Source organism: Xiphophorus hellerii, chromosome 20, assembly GCF_003331165.1.
Source record: "Xiphophorus hellerii strain 12219 chromosome 20, Xiphophorus_hellerii-4.1, whole genome shotgun sequence".
Taxonomy (NCBI): domain Eukaryota; kingdom Metazoa; phylum Chordata; class Actinopteri; order Cyprinodontiformes; family Poeciliidae; genus Xiphophorus; species Xiphophorus hellerii.
In genome coordinates, this window is record NC_045691.1 from 11,777,880 (window position 1) to 11,799,293 (window position 21,414).

At 37.0% G+C, this 21,414-nt stretch overlaps 1 protein-coding gene across 1 annotated transcript; it reads right to left on the reverse strand.

Moving 5' to 3' along the window:
* Nucleotides 1-3,552: 3,552 nt before the first annotated feature.
* On the reverse strand, nucleotides 3,553-19,839 carry dctn2 (dynactin 2 (p50)). Its single transcript, XM_032549972.1, is given in 17 exon segments — nucleotides 3,553-4,320; nucleotides 7,946-8,037; nucleotides 8,712-8,814; nucleotides 10,725-10,796; nucleotides 11,304-11,381; nucleotides 11,551-11,589; nucleotides 11,801-11,866; nucleotides 12,081-12,231; nucleotides 13,736-13,758; nucleotides 13,760-13,897; nucleotides 14,865-14,963; nucleotides 15,185-15,246; nucleotides 15,630-15,726; nucleotides 16,380-16,385; nucleotides 18,466-18,474; nucleotides 19,277-19,345; nucleotides 19,633-19,839. Coding segments are annotated over 17 exon segments (1,227 nt in total). The 5' UTR covers nucleotides 19,669-19,839; the 3' UTR covers nucleotides 3,553-4,233.
* Between the last annotated feature and the right edge of the window lie 1,575 nt (nucleotides 19,840-21,414).

Sequence of the window (21,414 nt, forward strand, 5' to 3'; positions counted from 1 at the left end):
CGCACCCCTCCCTGCCTGCCTCTCCACGCCTGCCCGTCTGTTTGTTTTTGTCAGTGCCGTTGTCTGCCTTGTGTCATTATGAGACGATGTTATAGAGCCAAACATTTGGATTGAATTAGTTTCAGACAGTTTGTGATCATGGTCTCTTCTTTTTAAAATCAGTTCCAGTCTAACTTGTGTACTTTGTGCTATGAAAACAAAACAACAATTAAAGATGCAGCATACTATAAATAAGATATACAATTCATCTTGTCATGTTCTGCTTTTGTATTTTATTCATGCTCTGAGCTGACTGTCAGTGAGAGTAAACAAACTGTACACTATCTGTTCATGTGTATCAAGGCTTCGATCAGCTTTTTCTTCATTTGTTTTTGGAAATGTTGATGTAATGTTGCCTAATCTTTTGTTATCGGATATCCCTGTCACATTCACATAATCATCAGACATTAGTGCCTGTAAGTTGTAATTTAAAATATTTAAGGCAATAAGCAGTCCCATAGCGACTGCATAACTTCATCAGACGTGATGAAAATATTTTGCTTTGATATCTCAATTTTCAACAAGCAGAGCAAACTAATTTTTCTTCCAAAAATGAGTCGAAAAGCTAGATGTGGACTTTGCTGTTTTATAGGCAGTGACTCATTTAATTTTTCAGAGAATAAACAAAAGAAGAAGAATTAACGTTGGAAGGAGTTGACATTTTTATTGCTAACTCCTAATCAGATCTTGATCATTGATTTCTTTTGTTTTGCAGGCAGATAAGTGAGCAGTTTAGGGAATTTCCAGCCAAAACACCCCGCTCCCTTCTTTTTCTGTCCCGTGCCCTTGGTCAGAGCTCCACACCCAGTTTCTCTTCACACACACAAACACTCAGCAGCTGTCGGAATCCTTCCCTTCACTGAACTAAGACCAACTGATACAGCTGTTAGTGATACAATCCTTTTTGCTTTACCGCCTCCTGGTTTGTGCTTTCTCTTTGTGTGCTTTTACCCCTTTTGAGAGTGTCCGCTAAACAGCAGCTAAAATTAAAAGAAACACACCGTTATCTGTAGAAGAAATATCACTTTTACAGTCCATTTATGTTGGCTTACTATGTCAAACTACCGAACAGATTTTTAATAACAACCACTTTCATTTAAGTTGTATGTTTGCGTTAGTCTGAGCTAAGGCAGATACTGATTTTCTCTGGCGTGTGTTGGCGCCCTCAGTAAACTTATTGCATTTTATTTCCTCCATCTTCTTAAGATGTCAAAATCCCATGTAACCTAGAAAACAGAGTAAGAAATGATCTATTAATTTTTTTCCCTCACTTATCCACCTAATACTGTCCAGATTTTACTGCCAAGTTGTTGACCTTCTTGCGGTTGGAGGTCCGTAATGACTTTGCGGACAATCTTGTTAGCCTGTTAAACCCTGTTTACCACTGAGTCGCATGCATCTTTACTTTGTCTTCTCTATCTTGAGTGTTTTCATTCGCTACAAGCTTCATTCTGCCCCACGACTGTGGGCCAGTCACCCTGTTTTACTCTGCTTACGCCTGCTCACCTCTTCTGCCCGTCGTTCTGCCTCACAACAGCCTCCTCACCTGTCTACACCCATACAAGAAAATCTGACAAACTGATGCAGAGTGGCTTTGTGTGATTTCCCTTCCCTGTAGCATCTTTCAGGTTTCTGACATCAGCCGGTATTTTTTTATAATTATCTTTTACTTCCAGCGCTGTTACAAAAAAATAATTTTATTTTATATATTTACCACATCTTAAGTTACTTAATCTTTAATGATTACTTCTTTTTAATTTGAAATATAAATCACCTAAAATAATTTTGTCTTATTTAAAAAAAAAAAAAAACCAGGTCAAGACAGCATTTATTCTCTGTATGCAAGCCACTCTCAGTTCACTGATTTTTTCATTCTGTTCCCTGTCAGAGGTAAGAAGTCCAAGAAACAGGTGAAAAAAGACAAGACACTGTGGGTCATAAAAGTTTAAATGCCCATCTGAACAGGTGGGTATACTGGCAGTGAAACACACATTCCTGGCTCTTACACCATCTTTTTCTTCCTTTTCAAGTTTTTCCCCATATCAGCACCAGAAGATGGGGTTTTTTAGAGCGATCTGTGTTCCCAGCAGCCACTGCCGTGCTCTCCTGCTCCATGAAGCCAGACAACTTAAATATTTACTTTGTCCAGAGGCGCAATCAGTGGAGGGTTTACTTACACTGATAAATCAAGAATGGGTGGTTAAAACCCCCCCATATCTATTAGCTGTGAGTTTGGATCTAAGGCTACTTTTTTTTTTTAAAAGACATTCTTGTTTATTTATTGTCCTAATATTTTAAATACTTGTAAATAATTCAAAATATCAATTCAAATATAGAGGAAGGGTTGACCTAATATAGAGGACAAATGTAATACAGCTTGATATATGGCATGTGTCTATCTCTGTGTTCATCTGGGGCATTCCCTTCCCAGTTGGAGCTCCGGATCAAATTCCCCCTACGTTACACTCAATACGCCTTGTAGAGCGTTGTCATATACATGTCTGTTTAAAAACAAGATTTTTCTTTTATTGTAATTTATCTAGTCCCAGATTGGTCCAAATTGAACATTATTGTAAAAGCTACATTTCCAGTCTTCATCTTAAACTGTGCGCCCACTAGCAGCACACACAGGTGCTGATGTGTCTGAGTGACTCACCCGGCGCACCTGATCCTTACCCTGCTGCCGTTATCTGTCAGCCTTTGTCACTAACACCATCACCTGACTTCAGACATGAGCCAGCTTTTTGTTTTAATGCTTTTTATAAGCCTCTTAATGCCAGAGGGATTTGAGCTTGACCTCAGACACCCTAATGGTTTCCCATGAGTTCCTTTGGAAATACGCCACAACAGAGGAGCTCTGCTGTAGTTTAAGCCGAAATGGTTTCTTTACATGAATTCACGCTGGCTTACAATACTGTTTACTTCTAGATGAATTAATGAGGTTACAAGATTTAACTCTGATTCTCTTTAGGAAAATGGGTCAGTTTATGTAACATTCTTTGTGAAAGCACAGTGACACAATGAGAGCTCCAAGAGGGCAGAAATCAGGGGTTACGGTTTCGTCAGGGCAGGTTTTTAAATTAGAAAAATACAGGACACCCAACTCTATTAACATTTTATTTTAGATGCAAACACAAATTGAATTTTAAGATTTAAAGTTAATTTCTAAACAAAAAATTTGCTGTAAATAAATATTTTAAAATGGCACAGGAATCTGGTTTTATGAATAAAGCTGAATTGTTTCTGTAAATACATTTTCTTTGTTGGCTTTATTACATGCTATACTGCCACCTTGTGGTCATTTATCAAATAACAATCAATGGGGCAATTAATATTTTTTGAAACAAATGCATTTTAAGTTTTGTTATATAAATTTTTAATGGTTATATTGCTTTATCATCTGATCTCAATTATAATTATGATTTGTAAGATTATATTTGATCTATAATTGCTTTTGACAAGCTGACAATGATCAAGGTTTTATAAAAAATGAGAACTTGAAATGAACAGAGCCACATGTATGACATTTTGATTTATTGATCAGCTTCAGTGACCACAGATGAACAGAGTTGTAAGCAATGAGAAAGCAGATTAAAAGTTTGTCTGGTGTCCTGGTCATAATAATATAGTTACAAGCAACCAAGTGTAAGGAAACAATAAGGTACACGGGCATATTTACAAGCTTTCCTTCCACATTATACCCACACCAACAAGCTCTTGATACAGCAATAAAGGACGATAGGTCGTACTTGCATTAAAGAGCAAATGTTTTTTTGTCATTTAACCAAACTGGGATTCATTTATTTATTCCAAAGTTACAGTACAAATTCTCTTAGTGTAAAGCTCCAGAAGAACCTTCTATGTGAATAAAAATAAAAACAGTCCAGTCTAAAAACTGATAAGCTGAACAGGAGAGACTTCAATCAGTGGGATGTTTGGAATGAAAGACTTTCAAATTACATCAGTTTTATGCAAGGAAGAGGAAATGAGGGTGGACATCTGAAGAACAGTTGGTCTCCTTTTTGTTTTGCCCATTTTGTCAACTTTCTAACATTCCACTTGGTGAAAAAAGGCGGAGGCTGAGCAAGAGAAGAACGTCCAGAAAGCACGCTACACCCCAAACACTTCGGATCTGTGCTCTCTAACCAAATATTTATTGTCCATGTTCTACTCTCTCCTGGACTGATTCAAACTTTATTTGGAAATCTTCTTCATCCTCTGATCCAGGGCTGCAAAGTTCTCCTCGATAGCCAACAGATTTTCCTTCATTGTCTGTTGGACCTAGAGGGTAAAAAGAGGAAGATGAGTTAAAAGTGTAGAAGAAATTCAGAAATGTTCAAGAGAAACAAGATCCAACAGATTTCAAAGTGGCCATAAGGGAGACCATGCAGAGATGTGAGGAAAATTATTTGTTAATGAACAAAGAGAAACATGGATCCAACTTGAGAAATGAGAACTCACTCTTAGTATCCAGAAGTTTAATCCAGTTTACCAACTTGGGCAGATTTGAACACAAATCAGTGAATTCTTTTAAACACTAAAATGAGGGACCAATTATTTTTGGAAGCATACACTTAAATCTTAATCTCCTCACTGATAGCATGCTACTTACTAAACCATAGAAATACTAACATTTCTGTGATTACACCTTCAAATTGATCAGATTTGTCAAAATTTTAGACATATGATATTTAGCTAAGCCGACCTTCAGCAGACTTGGCACTGCTCCAGTATTTCATTTGATTGCAGATTTAAAAGAAAACGTATGGATTAGAGGTGTGCCGATCGATCGGCTACTGATCATAATCGGCCGATTTCCGTGAAAAAGTGTATGATTGGTGATCGCCAATCACGGTCTCTTTTTGCCGCTCACCAAAACGATCACCTGTATCTCACTTCTCAGCCTGCTTGTGCAGCTGATTCACTTTCCTTCACTGAGCAAGCGCGCAGCAACAAATCCTGTTGTGTGGAACTATAACGCTCTGAGAGTGAATGGGGAAGTTACATGTTGCGGCAGAAAATTACCTTGGGGGTGAAGCACGTCAAAATGCATCAGCACAACGAATCTATTATGACATTTAAAAAGCAAACATTTGACGGAGTTTGGCTACATCAAGGCTCAACACAGGAGAAAATGACATTTGGAGCAGCCAGATAGCAGGTAAAGCAGCGCACAACTACCAACACTCACCAGGATTAGCATGACGGTCAGAAAGCTAAACAAATAACCCGAAAAATAATTCAAGTCTTCAAGCTGCCGGTGTAAGACGCTGGTTCTGCTCTCGCTGTTGAACCGCCACTATGCGCTACTGGTAGTAATATTTTACATACGGAGCACCGTTTCTGCTCCACCCGGAACGTCTCCTTAAAGCCGCAGCATGTAACGTAAACAACAACAACAAAGATTTCACATATAAAAACTTTAACTATGTCCAAACATGAGATAATTTATGAAAATAAATAATAATCGATCTCCTCTCCCTCCTCCTGTGTTCTGCAGAATTACTCCGCTCAGTCAGAAACAACCAATCAGAACCAGCATTAATCAGCTGGCCATGCTTTTAGCAAGTTTTGATTCAGTAACTTAGGATTGTTTATTTTGATGCAACCTACATTTGACTTTGAATGAATGTTTCCCTCTTTTATTAGACATTATTTGATATAGTCAGTGTTGTGAGACTTATTTGACTGATGTATAATTTAGGGTACAGAGAACCTTACTGTTAAATGTTGTTTAACTGGTTGCAGGTTTTTCAGTTCTTTTGACTGAGTAGCTGCTGTATTGTGCATGCAAGTATGTTGCATGTTTACGTTAATTAAGTGAATTTATTACCAGATCACTTTTTAATTTTGCCAGATCACATAGTATCATTAGAACTAACGCAAACAAGTCAATCCAGGCGGTTATCGGCAGAGATCGGCCTCATGGGTGATCGGTATCGGAATCGGCAGCAAAGAACCTGATCGGAGCATCCCTAATATGGATGCAAAACAGATTGAAAAATAAAATCAGTCAGGAACAGAGACGGATCAAAGTTAAACATCTTAAAGTCATGCAACAGCAAACTCTAAATATTGAGGAAATATGAAAAAATATCCAAAGCAATTTATCAGTGCAACATCTACATACTTTTTAAAAAAAGTTTTGTTGGCTCTAATGGCCTTTATTAGAAAGTAGTCCGACAGGAAAGAAGGTAATGAGAGAGCGGGAAGACATGCGGCAAATGTTGCCAGGCCGGGAATCGAACCTGCGACTACTTCCACGAGGACTAAGGCTTCCATATGTAGGTCGTGCTTTGTCCCTACGCCACCACAGCACCCCAACATTTACATACTTAAACAAACCAATTTAAATAAAACCAAATGGACAGGATATTTCCAAATGTGTTCTTAATCAGGAGATATAGCTGCTTTAACTCCTGATAAGTTTTTATTTTCATCAGATAAAATGAAGTCTGTTTTACTTAGTTTGATAAAACAAGTCATTTCCCAAATATAAAATATTGTTCAGATGTGAGGCTTAAACTCCAAGAGACTGATAGGAGAGTTTTATCATCGATTTCACTGATCTGCTGCACTGTGGTAGCTTTCTACAAGTTTTACCTCTTACAATTTTTCAATAAAAAAAGTGACCAACTGGGAATAGTGTTCCAGACCAAGAAGCAAAAACACTTAAATCTGCTCATGTTATTTATATCTTGATCTGATGAAACTGCACTGAAGGTGTCTGAACCGGCAGCTTCAGGAGTAGTGCTTTGCCACAGAAGGACGAGCAGGGGAGCGAGTTATCTCTGCATTGGACAGAAGCTCTGATAACGCCTAAGAAGACGCAGTGAAACTACCAAGCCTGTGAACCCAACTGCACCAATGATGGAAAAAACACAATCGGGTTTATCACTGGTCCTCTGGATGAAGAGCAGCTGGAGCAGAGAAACTGTTGGGTTTGTTAAATGTTATATATTTAATCCAAAGGATAAAATATTTTGTCAGTGAAAATAGTAAAGCAAAAATAATTTACACTTTTGACCTAGTAGACAAGTCGGTTAATCTTATAATGCTCTTCTTCCAGTCATATGACGACAGCACAAAAGGAAGGTAAATTTAAATTAAAAATAGTACAGATAAATTAGGTTTTTCAATGCTTTTTAAAAGTAACCACAGAACTGGTGAAACAAGTCAAAGGGAAACTATTCCTGAAATGCACCTGTCCCTTTTTGTTTAAGCCTTGAATAAGAAATAACCAACATCTTCTGAACCTGAAACTGAATTACGAGCAGCAACATATCAGGTTTAGGGCTCTGCAAGGGAGCACGAGTTCTTTAAAACAACTTTATCCAATGTAAAGAGTATAAAACTGCTGTAATATTAGTCTGTTAACCTGATTTAGTGAGAAGTCTGGCAGCTGTATTATGAATGGCTGAAAGGGGGGAATTGATTAACTGTCCAGATTGGTAAATAGGGCATTACAGTAATCCAGGCATAATCATCAATATTAGATTATATAGAATGATAAAAATTGACATTTCAGAGCTAGAATATTTATTATGCATTTAAAAACAGAGTGAGCACCAGTCAGTCTTTCTATCCATCCTCCTCCTATACATTTATTTCTGCAGCACTGCAGAAGACGAGTGTGTGTGTATATTGAATATTCGATATTAAAGTAATTTAAAGGAACTCATCATCATCATCAATGTTTATGAAAATAGGTTATTATAAAATATCTTTACCTCATCTAATATTAGATGAACACATTAAGTATCGAATTTTCTATTGCATTATAAAATTTCACATCTTGTACTTTTACTTAAGAGACTAAAACTTTCCAGTGTTCTTGTTTCACATTTCCAGCAAAAGAAAGGATTAATGTTGCAGCGGTGGTTCCAGACGGCAGTAAACTTCCTACCTGTGTTAGCAGGGTGTTGTTGTCTTTCAGAGAGTTGTTGATCATCTGCTGAGTCGTGTCCAGGTGAGTCAGCAGCTGGCCAAACTGCATGGCTGTCAGACACACAGTTGAGTGAAAAAGTGAAAGTCAAGAAAACTTAGTGTTTTCCTGTTAAACAGAGAAAAACTGAAGAGTTTAGTGCACACATAACAAAACTGATGAGTTCCTCAGTGATTACACACATTCAGGTATTTGATACATTATTAATAAAATAAGTATAAATGGCTGCTTTTAGATGACATTATTTGACTAATGTTTAAAGTAATGCATTACCTGATGTTACATGTCTCTTTCAAATTGGCAGACCTGATTAAAACCCATCTTCTCTGTCTTTCACACTACATTTTTCAACAAGAACGTGTTAAATTAATTCAATTGCCCGTCTCAATATTAATGTCCTTTAGTTTTAATCATAAATCCGCTTTCTAGATACAATCTTGTGCATCTAAAAATGCTCTAATCCCACCCCTACCAACCAATAAAATTCCTTTCAACTCTCACGGGAATCACAACAAAAAGATTTAACACTATTGCTGTAACTCATGTCAGGTTTGCCAGATATGCAACATTGTTACAATATTTGCAATATAAACCAGTACAGTACTTTAGTTGATTGTTCGGGGGCTTCTTTGCCTCAGGAAGTTGATTCTTGAGTTTGAAGGCCTTGTGTGTGTAAATGAATGAAAACAGTGCTTGTCAAGCTGTCAGTCACTTTCTTAGGTCTTACCTTGCTCATGCAACTCCTTGACAGCAACAAGCCTCTGCACCACCTGAGGAACGGAGGTGGACACGGCATCCCACTTCTGCACCACATCATACAGCTGTGACACCTGACAAGTATAGTGATAGAGATGTAAATAGGAATGGATGCACTGGTGGCTAGTAATACCACTAGTTAGGACAATCTGTTTTTTCTTTCTACAATTTCAAACTCATAAGAAGGTCTGACATTCAGTTTTCACAGACTGACAACTTTCACACCATCTCAGGTTCCGAAAAGACTAGATGTTCACACCAAGACTGGTTTTTGTTTTATAACCAGAAAACTTGGATCCATTACCTGTAAACCTGCTGATGATCACTGGCTATAGGACTTATCAGACCGCCTGAGCGCATAAAACACTCATGAGGGCAACAATGGAACCAACTTATCAATAAATGGCGTCAATACAAGATAGCCTCAGAATTTGGTGAGTCTACATCTGTTGCACTTCCCCATAAAAATGAAGATGTTATTTGAAATATGTTCACTTAACTCACAAGTAATAATGATTGGATTAATGTTGACTGCATACTTTGTTATACTCTGTTTGAAAGCTTGGATAATTCTGATATCTGTCGGTTTTCAAATGATAGTCGATGTTGGCTGGAATCTAAAAAATACAATCACATGTTTTATCTGGAACACACAAATAAACAATAACCTAATAATTCTATTACTTTGGTCAGAAATGTTTTGTTCAATATGTGAATTATTTGGTTTATTTCACTAAATCCGTTCATTATTTACTGTATTCTAGGCTTCAAAATCAAAATATAAATTTTTTTTGTTTGTTATTAGAAAGTTAATAGTTTGTATAATGCCCAGTGCTTTTGATGTTCACAATGTTTTATTTTCAAAAAACAAAACAAGTCATCTAACAGTCTCTACAACATTGACTGTCAGTGACGCGTGTTAACAGTTGAGTCAGTTACCATTTCACACTACCAGACTTCGACAGATCCCACTCCAAAAAAAAAAAAAAAATCCTTTTGGCAGCGACAGTTTGGTTCTTGCACACAGACTTCATCCCATCTCACATCAACAGATTTTTGTGCAGACTGACCACAACTTGTACAGCCTGGCAGATTTTTCTTGACTGGGAATCAAGGGTTAAATTCAGACCGAAATTTGAGTAGAGCTTCTCCAGCTTTAGTTGCCGATCATGAATCAGGAAGATGAATGCAACCTGGGTGGGGCAGTACCTTCTGCTCTGTTCTTAATATTTTGATGCTACTTTGAACAATTTCAACATTTGAAATGTGCTTTATGAACAGTTTTGTTAAATTTGATTTTCTCTGTGATGAACATAGATTTTTTGTTTTGAACAGCTGATAAATTTACAGTTCCCTACATAAAAGCATAAAATAATTAATTTATCCCTGGAAAATTTGAAAAGCAACCAGACCTGAAAACATAACTTTACTATGCATTAGTTAAAGTAAAAGAATTTACATTAAATAAAACCTGCTGCCACCTACTGGCCTCTAACATAAATCACTCTTAAACAGTCGATGGCTATGATAATCATGCAGGTCAAACAGATCCGATGAGGAACAGACAGATTGACAATAAAAATGCACGCGGCATCCCACGGCGATGTCATAGGTGGTTTTATTAAACCACACACCAGCATTTTTTTCTGTCAAACAGAAAAAAACATATGTGCTTCACATTTAATCCTTTAAAAAGGTTTTTAAAAATCACTTTAAGGTCTCCATGTCGTCAGTGAACCCCTTAAAAATAAGGGGTGATACTGCAGTGGTTTTCATGCTTAGCTCTTAGTTTAGCTGTCAGAGCACTGGACTGGTCCAGTCATCTGTCTCATAGATAACGGTTTCTTTAAATAAATGAAAAGTCTTCAGAGAAGAAGAAGAAGCCTGGTATTCTTATGGCTGAATGAAGAAACTGATCCTTTGCTTTGATACAACCCGTCTTTACTCGGCTCAGAGGCATGATACATGTACCGGGATTACTAACCTTGTTTTGTGTTTCTGCATCTTCAATCGCTGCCTTGTTCTTGGCAATCTCATTCATCTTCCCAAGGACACTCTGTAAGATAGATTTAAATAACAAAAAAAAATTATTCACAGAACTCAAGGGGACAATTTTCTTACAAGACAAGCAATGGAGCTTTTTTTTTAAGACAGCATATGATGTAAACATTCTTTGTAAGCATTTGAAACCGCCCACTAAAAGAAGTAGCACTATGATCAAAATGATGCAGCCAGGACATTATTTCCCTGGAGCACAGAGGGTTTTGAACGTGTAAAAAGCAGAACAACAAAGAGAGAATTCAAACAGAAAACAACAACAAAGTTCTGCCACCGAATCTCCGTAAACATCACTAAACATTATGGAAATGATATGATGGCAGTTTGCAGAAAGCCACAGTAGGCCAACAAGGCATGTCGGGCTCTCAACTAAATGCAAAATTCTGAACTCCAAAGACATTCCAGAAACTTCACACAATACAGAATTATTACAAACATCCTGATTTTTACTGGGCTGATAAATTTGTACAGAAACTCAGTTGCTCTAGTTTTACAATGTAGGTACCTGCAGTCTTGCCTCTACTTGATCCAGTGTAGCAGAGTCCAGTGCGCTGACCCGTGCCTGCAGGAGCTCAATGGTGTCCTGAGGTAAAAGATGCAAGCAAGTTACAAACACACCTGAGAATAGAACCCGGTGTTTCTCCCATTCTGTTGGCAGGAACTGGTGACCTCTTTAAGTGACCCAGTTTTTCTGCTACATGTCACAGATGGTTATAAACTCTGAACAACTTCTAAATAAAAGGACTTCTTACCATCAAACTGGCTCCTTGTACACCAGCATTAAGAGGTCCCTACAATAAAAAAACAGAAAATTAGTACTTCTTTCATAAATTATAGTAGAAAATGAATGTGGTTCTATTTCACTTTATGGATAGTGATGCGTTTAGACAGGCATAAATATTTCGTTGTTTGATGATTAAAGAGAAGCAAATGTACAGGCTAAGTATGAATGTGTGAGCGAAACATTGAGGCGGATTTGTGTGTAAAATCCGTCGTGTGTACCTGCTTGTCTGATCCGGAGCCAACAGCGATTTCCAGCTGAGCTAGACGCTTCTCCAGTTCCGCCATCTACAGGGATGGAAAACAGGCAACACATGGTTGGAAGCGACATCAGCATGGCACAAAGCACATTGCTGCATTTTTGTCTAATCATCCAGTGTATTGCCAACAAATATTCGTATATGTGAATGAAAACACAGCACATCAGGGAACTCGTCTGACTAAAACATTCAGACTGCACTCATAAAGACGCTAGCCCCCACCGCCTTAACCTCGACGTTACCTTGGTGGACTCGTTGAATTTCTCCTGCTCTGGTCTGCTGTGCAACTCGTAGAGCACCACTCCATCTGGACCCTTTGTTGAAGAGGGTTTGCCATCTCCTGCGGAGCTGCTGCGACTGCCCTTCGCCGCCTCCAGCTGGGTGAGCAGACGCCTGCAGGCAGGAGGGAGAGGAAGATGCAGAATGATTATACAGTCTGTTCAAAGCAGTTAACAGCCCCATGTGCTGTCTGTCTCTCTTAATGCGTTTAAATTTCAGTTTGAAGGTGAAAATATGTCCCTTTACATTGTTTCAATCCCAACATGCATCTTGAAGCTTCAGCTTTCTCTGTTTACGCTGGGTTTTGACATATTTCTCAGCATCTCCTGCCTCCCGTCTGGCTGCAATTCCCAGTGCAGGGATAGTGGACTGTTGAGCCAACCCACATTAAGTGTCAAAGCCATCAAAACCATTATGCACAATTAACCAGATTAATCATGATGAAATAATCATCAACTGGAGTAACCAGACTCTAAAATATGCCATTTACTTTTATTTCATTTTAGAACAAGTTGTTGCTCGGCATAATTTTATGCCAGGCACTGATGCATTTATTTTTGCTTTTCTCTTCCTCTAGGCTTTATTGTTTGACAAAACTCCAAACAGTGTAGAAGGCTATAATTATGTTTCACTAAACTTTAGGGGAAAAGTTCAAAACATTTTGCTTGAACCTTTTCACATTGCTACCAACATTTTTCATGTATTTAATTTGGGTTTATGTGACAAATTAGTGTAAATGTGAAGTAGAAAAAATAATAATACATTGTTTAAATGTAGGTAGGCATTCTGTTTGGTTTCCACCGGCTGTTCACATCAGTAGACTGACACTTCTCCCCACTCTTTAAAAAACAAAAAAAAAAGTTCAAGTTTGCCCAGACTGAATGGAGAGTGTCTGAATATCTCAACAGCATTCAGGTCTGGTATTTGATCAAAGTTATCCCAACACATGGATGTATTTTGATCTAAGGCATTCTCAGTCATGTAGCTATGGCTGCATGTTTAGAAGTCCAGTCTCAAGTCGTTTGAAGCCTCTATAAGGTTTTCTTCCAGGATCGCCCTTTAGCTTGACCCGTTTACCTCAATGGCTCCAAACATCTTTAATATGTTTGGAGCTGCTATAAGCTCCAAACATATTAATATGTCTGCTATAAGAAAAGCATTCTTACAGCATGATGCTGTCACCATCATTGTTCCCAGTAACGCTGGAGTCTTCAGGGTTTTGCACAGTTTTGGTTTTTCACTATTTGGTTTTTCAATGTTGGAAAAACGTTATATTTTAATCTCACCTGACGAGAATAACAGAATACATTTCACAGTAATTTATTTACGGTTTCTTACCTAAAATCTCTAAAGTTTGTGATCGTAACAACATTACAACATAAGAAAAGGTTTAAAGACCACTTTAGTAAGGCAGAATAAAATGTCTCTTAATCTACTCTTAATAAGCCCCAGGCATAAACAAGCTCATAACACCACAACTAAAATTGGCTCTAAACCTTAAATTAAAATGCTCGTCTTTGAGAGATTGTCTTTGCTGAATCTTAACAGTACACTTTGAACATTCATGACAGTTGTATGTAAATAAGGACACCGCCTTGCCAGGCTGCTCTCATCTCACCTTGCAAGCGCTCCATCTGGATCAGGCCAGGTTGATGTGCGCCTGCGGTCCCAGCAGCGAATCAAGGTGGGCAGAAACCAGTTGCTGCTTCAGCTGCGCTGCCTGCTGAGCGAGAGCCACCGGGGTGAGGCGCTCCTCTGCATTACTTTCCTTTGCAGTAGCCTAGAAAGTAAAATTGGTGTCAGCGAACATAATTTTCATGACAGGGTACAATCACAAGAAAAAATATTTTGCTGAGCTCATGGCTGTGTTATTGTATTTTATGCTGCTTGCTTTTGCTGTGGTCAAGGACCTTATGATCAATTTCTGGAGCATCATGTCAACTCAAACTACGTACTTTGCCCTAGGCTAAAGTCATTATGGTGTCACCAGGTTCACTTGAATTCTGAAATTTGAAAAGAATTTTAGACTCTTGAACATTTCCCCAACTTTGCTAAAGTGGAATTCCTAGTATTTTCTCTCCAGAAAAGTTAATGTTATTTAACTGAGGCAGATCTAGACTTAATACAGTAACATTTTAGCTAAAAATATCTCTCACAACAATTACATGCGTAAGCTTATTTTTTTCTCTAAAAACAGTCACCTGTGATCTAATAATTTTGAGAATAGGTTAGGTTTATGGACAACTGCAGCTGTATAATGCAATTTGCTCAAAGGGAATTTCTTAATGCTGCATGACTGTCACAGAAAAGCAGCAGGCAGACTGAATACTCTGCCAGAACAACCTGCAGGACTTACAGAATGACAGAAAAAAATAAAACCTAAGCAACCTGAAAACAGCCTAAATTGTTATTTGCCACTGGGAGCAAGGTAGCTTCACTAAACGCATCCACATTAATGAGAAGCAAAGTTAATTAGTGGTTTCTAAAAGGAAACTCTGTTAATCTGAAAAGTAACTCTGCTCGTTCTAAATTCAATTTAGCTTGAAATTGAGGTTACACTCCAAAAGTACTCACTGCATAAACTTCCAAATATGATTAAATGGTCTGGAAATATTGGAAACATGTCAAAAAAAGAACACCATCTGGTTTGCAGTGGTGAAAACCAGATGGTGTGCATTTTTTTGATTCAGTGTTGGAAAAAAAGATGGATTTTTTCCCCCAGATTTTTTCAGGTGCTAGCAGCCCACCTGGATGGTGTCCACCTCCTGAACGAGTTCCTGGATCTCATTAACCAGGCGCTGATACTTTTGCTGGGGTGTCTCCTTCACGCCGCTGCCCTCACCGAGCTAAAGCACAAAGAAAGAGAAAAACAAAAAAGTCTGAATCTTACTGAAGTTCAACAGTAACTTTTCTGCCTGTCAAACAGGCAGAAAAAAATATCTACCCGTTTGACTTTATTGGAAAGCACAGTGAGCAGATTACAAAAAATAAAAAAATAAAACAGCTTTGGAAAAGTGATTACCCATTTTTTTTTTTTAAAATACTGATGCATTTCTACGGCACTTACGATTTCAAACTCTCCCGACTCATAACCCACTCTTCTGCTTCTACTGATTCTATCTGAGAAGTCTGTGAAAAAAATACATTTGTCATAAGATTAAAAACAGTAAAAGTTGACTGATTGCTATAGACATCAATGCTCATTTATGGAAAGTGAAAAACATCTTTAATAAGTTTTAAATACTATATTATGGCTCACTTTTTTCTTAACAGTCTCTAAGTAGGGCCAAAAATTGCATTGTTATTTTAATGAATGTTAAAATTTGACAAAATTACTATTTTTTTTACTTTACTGGAGAAAAAAATGTGTGTAGAGGCCCATTTCCATTCACAGAGAAAATAGTTTTAAAAACAAAAATCTATTTTAAAGAAGACACTTTATGTATTTGTAAAGTTGAAATGCTCCAGAAACTGAGTAAATTAAACAAGTTATTTGTTGAATACAAACTGACCAAGTCCTTTGGTGCTGACGTGTTTGTCTTTGAACTTGTCATAGGCTGCATTAGGGTTGACCACAATCCTCTCTACGCTGTCACTGCAAAGCTCCTCCTGATTAAAAAAAAAACAACAAAAACATTCATTTAATCAAAAACACAATCCAACAAAGCAGTCTGCTTACAGGTGTACAGAATACATCAGGTGTTTAAATACATGGACAAGTTTGATAAAGAGTAAATGCATACTTCATCAATGCTCAAATACAAATTGAGGGAATTATATCATACAACACCCCTACATGATTATGAATTTAAAGCAATCATGTCAAAAGATTATTGAAATTTGCAAAGGTTTCCCATAATCTAGAAGATTCTCTGTAGGGGTGTAGCAAATTTAGAGGAGCAGGAAAGAGATCAATGGAAAAAAAATGAAATGTATCACTAATACACACTTTATGCAACCAACTCTAAAATGATTTTACTTCTGGATTGTCCTACTGTCAAAAAATAAGTTACATGAACCAAAAAGCCAGAAACACACCTAGAGCTACTTTATTCTCTCTAAATGACAACTGATTAATGATGTAAGGAAATTTTAAAAATAAAAAAAGATGATCGGTTATGGAGACCAAGACTATAAACATAAATGATACACCACTGACACACAAATAAATGCCAATTCACACATAAGAGGACACACAAAACAGTTGGTTCCAGAGATGTTAGGAGGAGGAGTAAGAGGAGGAGAGTGAGTTAGGCTCTTACCAGCTCCTTGGGTTTCCAAAGAGAGTTAAAGAAAATAAAATGGAAGAGCAGAGGGAGAGAGAAAAGTAGGGGGGGAGAGAGAGACAACACAGATTAATGTGGTTATCACATGCCATGCACACAACAGGAACACTTAGGCCAGGGTTTCAGGAAGATAAGAAAGAAAGCAGTGTTCTGAGTGCTGCAGCAACAAACCCTGGAGACAAAGCTTCTCTGGAAAACGTAGGTCTCCAGTTCTTTCCCTCTTCACTCATTCAGGGTGATTAGATGACTTAACTCCAGAATTTCTCTTCTCTCCAATAATATTCTAATTCATCAGAAAGAACTCCAATATTTTCCTGAACAGTAAATAAGAAAACACTGAATACTGTGTAGAGGTTCTTGACAGTCTGGACTGATTATTGCTGACTGTATTGCATATAATGAACTTTGAACTTTAGAATAAAAATGGTATTTATAGTAGGTATGGTCAGTTACCAGTATTAAGGTAAAGGTTTAAAAACTACTAAAACGTTCTCATCTTGCCATTCCTATATTAAGGTCTATTTTCTGAGGAGCCAAAAGAGTAAGCAGAGTGTTCTTTGGCTGTGTTGTCCATATAATCTCTAAGGGGTTCCCTTCACCTACCTGCTGCTGCCCACTGCCGGTCAGCAGGCCGAAATAACTACTGTACTACTGTCCTCATTTGCATAAAAAGACAAATTCAGCTGTTTTAAAATATTTCTGGTAATAAAAACATATGGCAGTCATGGTGTTGAAACCTTAACCAGTCACCTAAAATGAACTAACAGTTTTATAGCTACAGTATTAAAGCTAAGAGTGAAACATCTGTTCAGTAGCTGACTTTAGGCTTAGTACATGAGCAGATAGCCCAATCAGCTCCAGGTACTTCCAACACTAATCTTTAGAGAGCAAAACAACAAAATGTTATATCTTTTTGTGCAATAAGTAAATAAAAACTGCTGAAAATACATTTGTTAATTTTTAAAATTATTTTAACTTAGTATTTCAATCAAACTCAAAATGAATACAGAGTATAGATAAAATTATGACACTTGTAATACTGTTATACTTTAGCAGCAGTAGCAATAATTATGTTGAATTTGTATATTTTATTTTTTTTAATAATAATATTATTTTACACTATCATGTCATTATCCTCAAGTGTGTTCTGCAGTAATCTGAGAGTGGTCCATGCCCAAATTAAGTTTGAAAACCCAGAAATATTCCTGCCATCCAGTGACAGTGAATTAATCCAAAATCTAAAATAAAAAAAACATACCAATAGCTACGTATAATCCCAGTCACACACCTGATACATCTAATACCAGATCAAAATAATGATCTTTTGCACCCCTAAATGATGTATAACACACTGGCCAAAAAAACATTTTGGAGTAACTAATCAGGCATACTCCAGAAAATGACTGGAAAAAAAAATAAGCTTGTGGTACTGTGGCAAGGGAGAAAGTCTAGCAGACTGTCAATGCCATAACCAAAGCTTATTTTTTGTGATTGTATTTATAAAACATGAAAGGGGTGTGGGTAACAAGCAAACATTTTACTTCTGGATTTTCTTCCATTTATAGAATTCATGGACAGTTAAAAAGAGATTATTTGCATTTAATTTCACACTTCAGGTAAGTTTCTACCACATCCAACCTGTTAATTAGGACAGGCAATGACCCAGCAAGCAGAAGTGCTCTTTAGAAAATTTTGTTAGTCAGAACATAAAAGTTAGCAGAGAAGCAAGTTTTAGAGCATGAAGACAGGTTAAACAACAAAATATAAGCCTTTTTAAGATGTCAACACACACATGCATTCCTACACACACGTCAATCAGCACTTCTGAAGACCCTTCAGCATCATCATGGCCTTAAGATTTAAATAAATTTGTAAAAAAATCAGGAATCAGCTTCTACTACTTTAAAACGATTATTAAGGAATTACATAGTAGCAAAGGAACAATGCCATTAACCCGGTTCTCATCTCAATCGATGCTTAAAGAAGAATTTGATAGATCATCATTAATGGAGAAAAAAATGAAGAAAACCCAACATGCATTAAGCTCACAGAGAAATCTTACTTGTACACACTACGGTCCCAGGAGGGATGAAGAGGGATCACAACAGGGACAAGAGAACAGGGAGAATAAATGTGGCAACATGGAACAGGAATATGCCAATTAAGATTTGCTTGGCTGTCCTATCAACATTAGACAATTAAAAAATAAATAAATAAATAAATAAAAGCATAAATATTAAAGCAGCACCATTCAACTGCATACAGGATGGCAAAACCAGTAACTATTTTATTAACTCGTAATTGAGATAAAAAGAATAAAAAACAAAAAAACTTTAAAAAAAATAAAACAGAGAACACCACAGAACATTTTTCGTAAAGTCACAAGATGATCATCATGGTATGATTATGAACAGCGTATGAGACGTCAGGGGGAAATTTTTGTCTCTTGGAAATTCATTTCTAACTTCTTTTAGTGCAGATGTGGAGAATGTATTTATTATTTAGAGGGAAAAAATATACCAAATCGGGATTTTTCTCTGAACTTATTACTTCAACAGAGGATCGTTGAAGTAGTCTTAACGTTTCAGTTTTTAGAAAGTTAGTAACAGTGGCTAAGTTGTGCTTCATGATAAAAATTACAACTGGATAGCGGAGTGCAATCCCACACAAACTAGTTGCTAGCAATTTAACTACAGTTGAAAAATCAAGTAATTGTTAATAGATATGTCGTGTCAAACAGACCATAATGACCCAGATAACAATGAAGGAACCAACTGTCCGTTAGAGGAGGGCTAAACGTTAGTTAGCTTATTAGCGTTAGCAGCAGGTTAATCAGTAATAAGTCCATACATTAGCACAGAAAGACCACCTACCGATTCAAACTGAGCCTGGTCGTCCTCTGGAAGGTCGCCAGTCTCATACACGTCTGGTTCGTTAAAAGCCTACAGAAACAAAATGCGATAAATGCTGTTATTTCGTTGGTTTGTTTTGTATTAGCCTGGCCAACGCCCCGGCTTCACTGAGAACCACCAAAATGCCAAGTCTAACAATTTTGTATGTTTGCATCTTATGGCATTATCTTAGCTGCATGTCTTCTATTGAGACGCAACACTATCTGGTGTTCAGTGTGGATTGTTTGCAGACACTAAGAAGATAAAAGGTTCAGCAGCAGAGCTGTTAGCTAGCAGTTCCACCTTTCAGTCTGAAGATGTGTTCGTTAGCAACTTACAATTCCTGGTAAGTTTGCGTATTTAGGATCAGCCATTGTCAATAGGAACAACAAAAACACAACAAAATGTAATAGCAGCCTCTAAAACCGTTCAGGAAATCGATTCGCTGAGTGGGATTATATTAAAAGCTAGCGATGGATGAGCCAGCAGTATCTCAGCCGGCGGAGCGGTGCAAGCTGATGTGGTCACTTGCTTGATTTGGCAGCGTGTCTGCTCGATTTATTTCACTCAGTCTTACATGGGCGGTGCAGTTAACGCTATGTCAGTGGGAAAGCGGTAAGCGTCTTATTAAAAACAGTAAAACAAGCACACCTAAGCCGTCATGCGTCATTCCGCATATATTTCGCCAACCAATATGTTTTAAGGATATTTTTTCTCGAGTCTGTTTTCTTAAAACGTATCAATAAACAAGGCATATTAATTTATTAGAGTTATGAAATTGAACTATTAATGTGTGGCATCAACTAAATTATTTTAGTTTTTTCACTTCTTGAATATTGTTACTGGATTTAAGACAAACCTATTTATGAGACACATGAGGGCGCCAAAAGTACGAGTGAAAGAAAATAGTGAAAATTGATAGTGAAAATAGTTTACTCTCCAAAACATATTCTTGTTATTAACTTCACAGCGTTGTGGGGCTCTTGTATAACTTTTATGAATGTATTTATGTATTTTTTTTCTGGATTGAAATTGATTTTGTATGTTTGCAGTATAAACCTTGAGTCAGAGTTCATAGTTAAAATGTTTAGACACATCGAATGTGTAAGAAACGTATTTTTTTTGAAAGGAAAGACATGGACAGAATCTATGCACATGTATTTGTAACTTGTTAAAATAGCATTGAACACATTTTATTTCCATAAATGCACATTTTAAAACTAAGATTACAATTAATTTTGGAACATATTTTTTTGTGTGTGATTAAACCTAAGCACATTATTTTTAAATGCTCTTTAAATGAACTTATATGAACACATATAACCCCATTTGCCGCTGTTACAATTCAGTTATAAGGTATTTTTTTCAGATATGTTTATATGAAATTTGTTACTGATTTACTTAATGCTAATATGTACAAGATCTTAATAAAACATTAAGACAAAACAAGAGGACAAAGATCATGAAAGAAAAAAAAGGGGGACAATTTCTATATAATTCTAAAAATTGTCTTCTGATGCTATTTAAAATGAGACATTTATAAATGGGGTTGTGTATAGATAAACAGTTTCTTTTCACTGCTCTTTTACTTCATTAATAAATTATACATATTCATAATTCAGTTTGTTGCTCCTCAACTTGAATTGTTAGAGGGTTTTTTTCTCAGTGGATTAGGAACATTAGGAACACCAGATAGAAAGAGACCAGCTGGTGAGACTGGGGAAATCCAGCTCCAGTATAATCTGAACAGGTGTTCTCTAGGCGTGTATGCTTTCTCCACTATTCTTATCCTGCAAAACTGATGACTTCATCTTCCCACATGCCTCTCCAGAGCTTCACCAGTTTGCAGATGACATGAATATGCTACCAGCCTGATATTCAATGGAGATGAATTTGCATCCAGGACAGCTGGCCAAATTGTGTGTTGATAACAGCTTGTAGCTTAAAACCAAAAACACAGTGGCTGAACTTTAGGAGATTGTCAGTTGTGCACTTATTTTGAACAGCACTTTGGATATTAGGGAATCCATAAACGTTCACCATGTATGAAGCGGACAACCCACATAAATTCACTGTACTTCGTCTACCAACTGAGGATGTTTAACCTGAAGATTCTGATT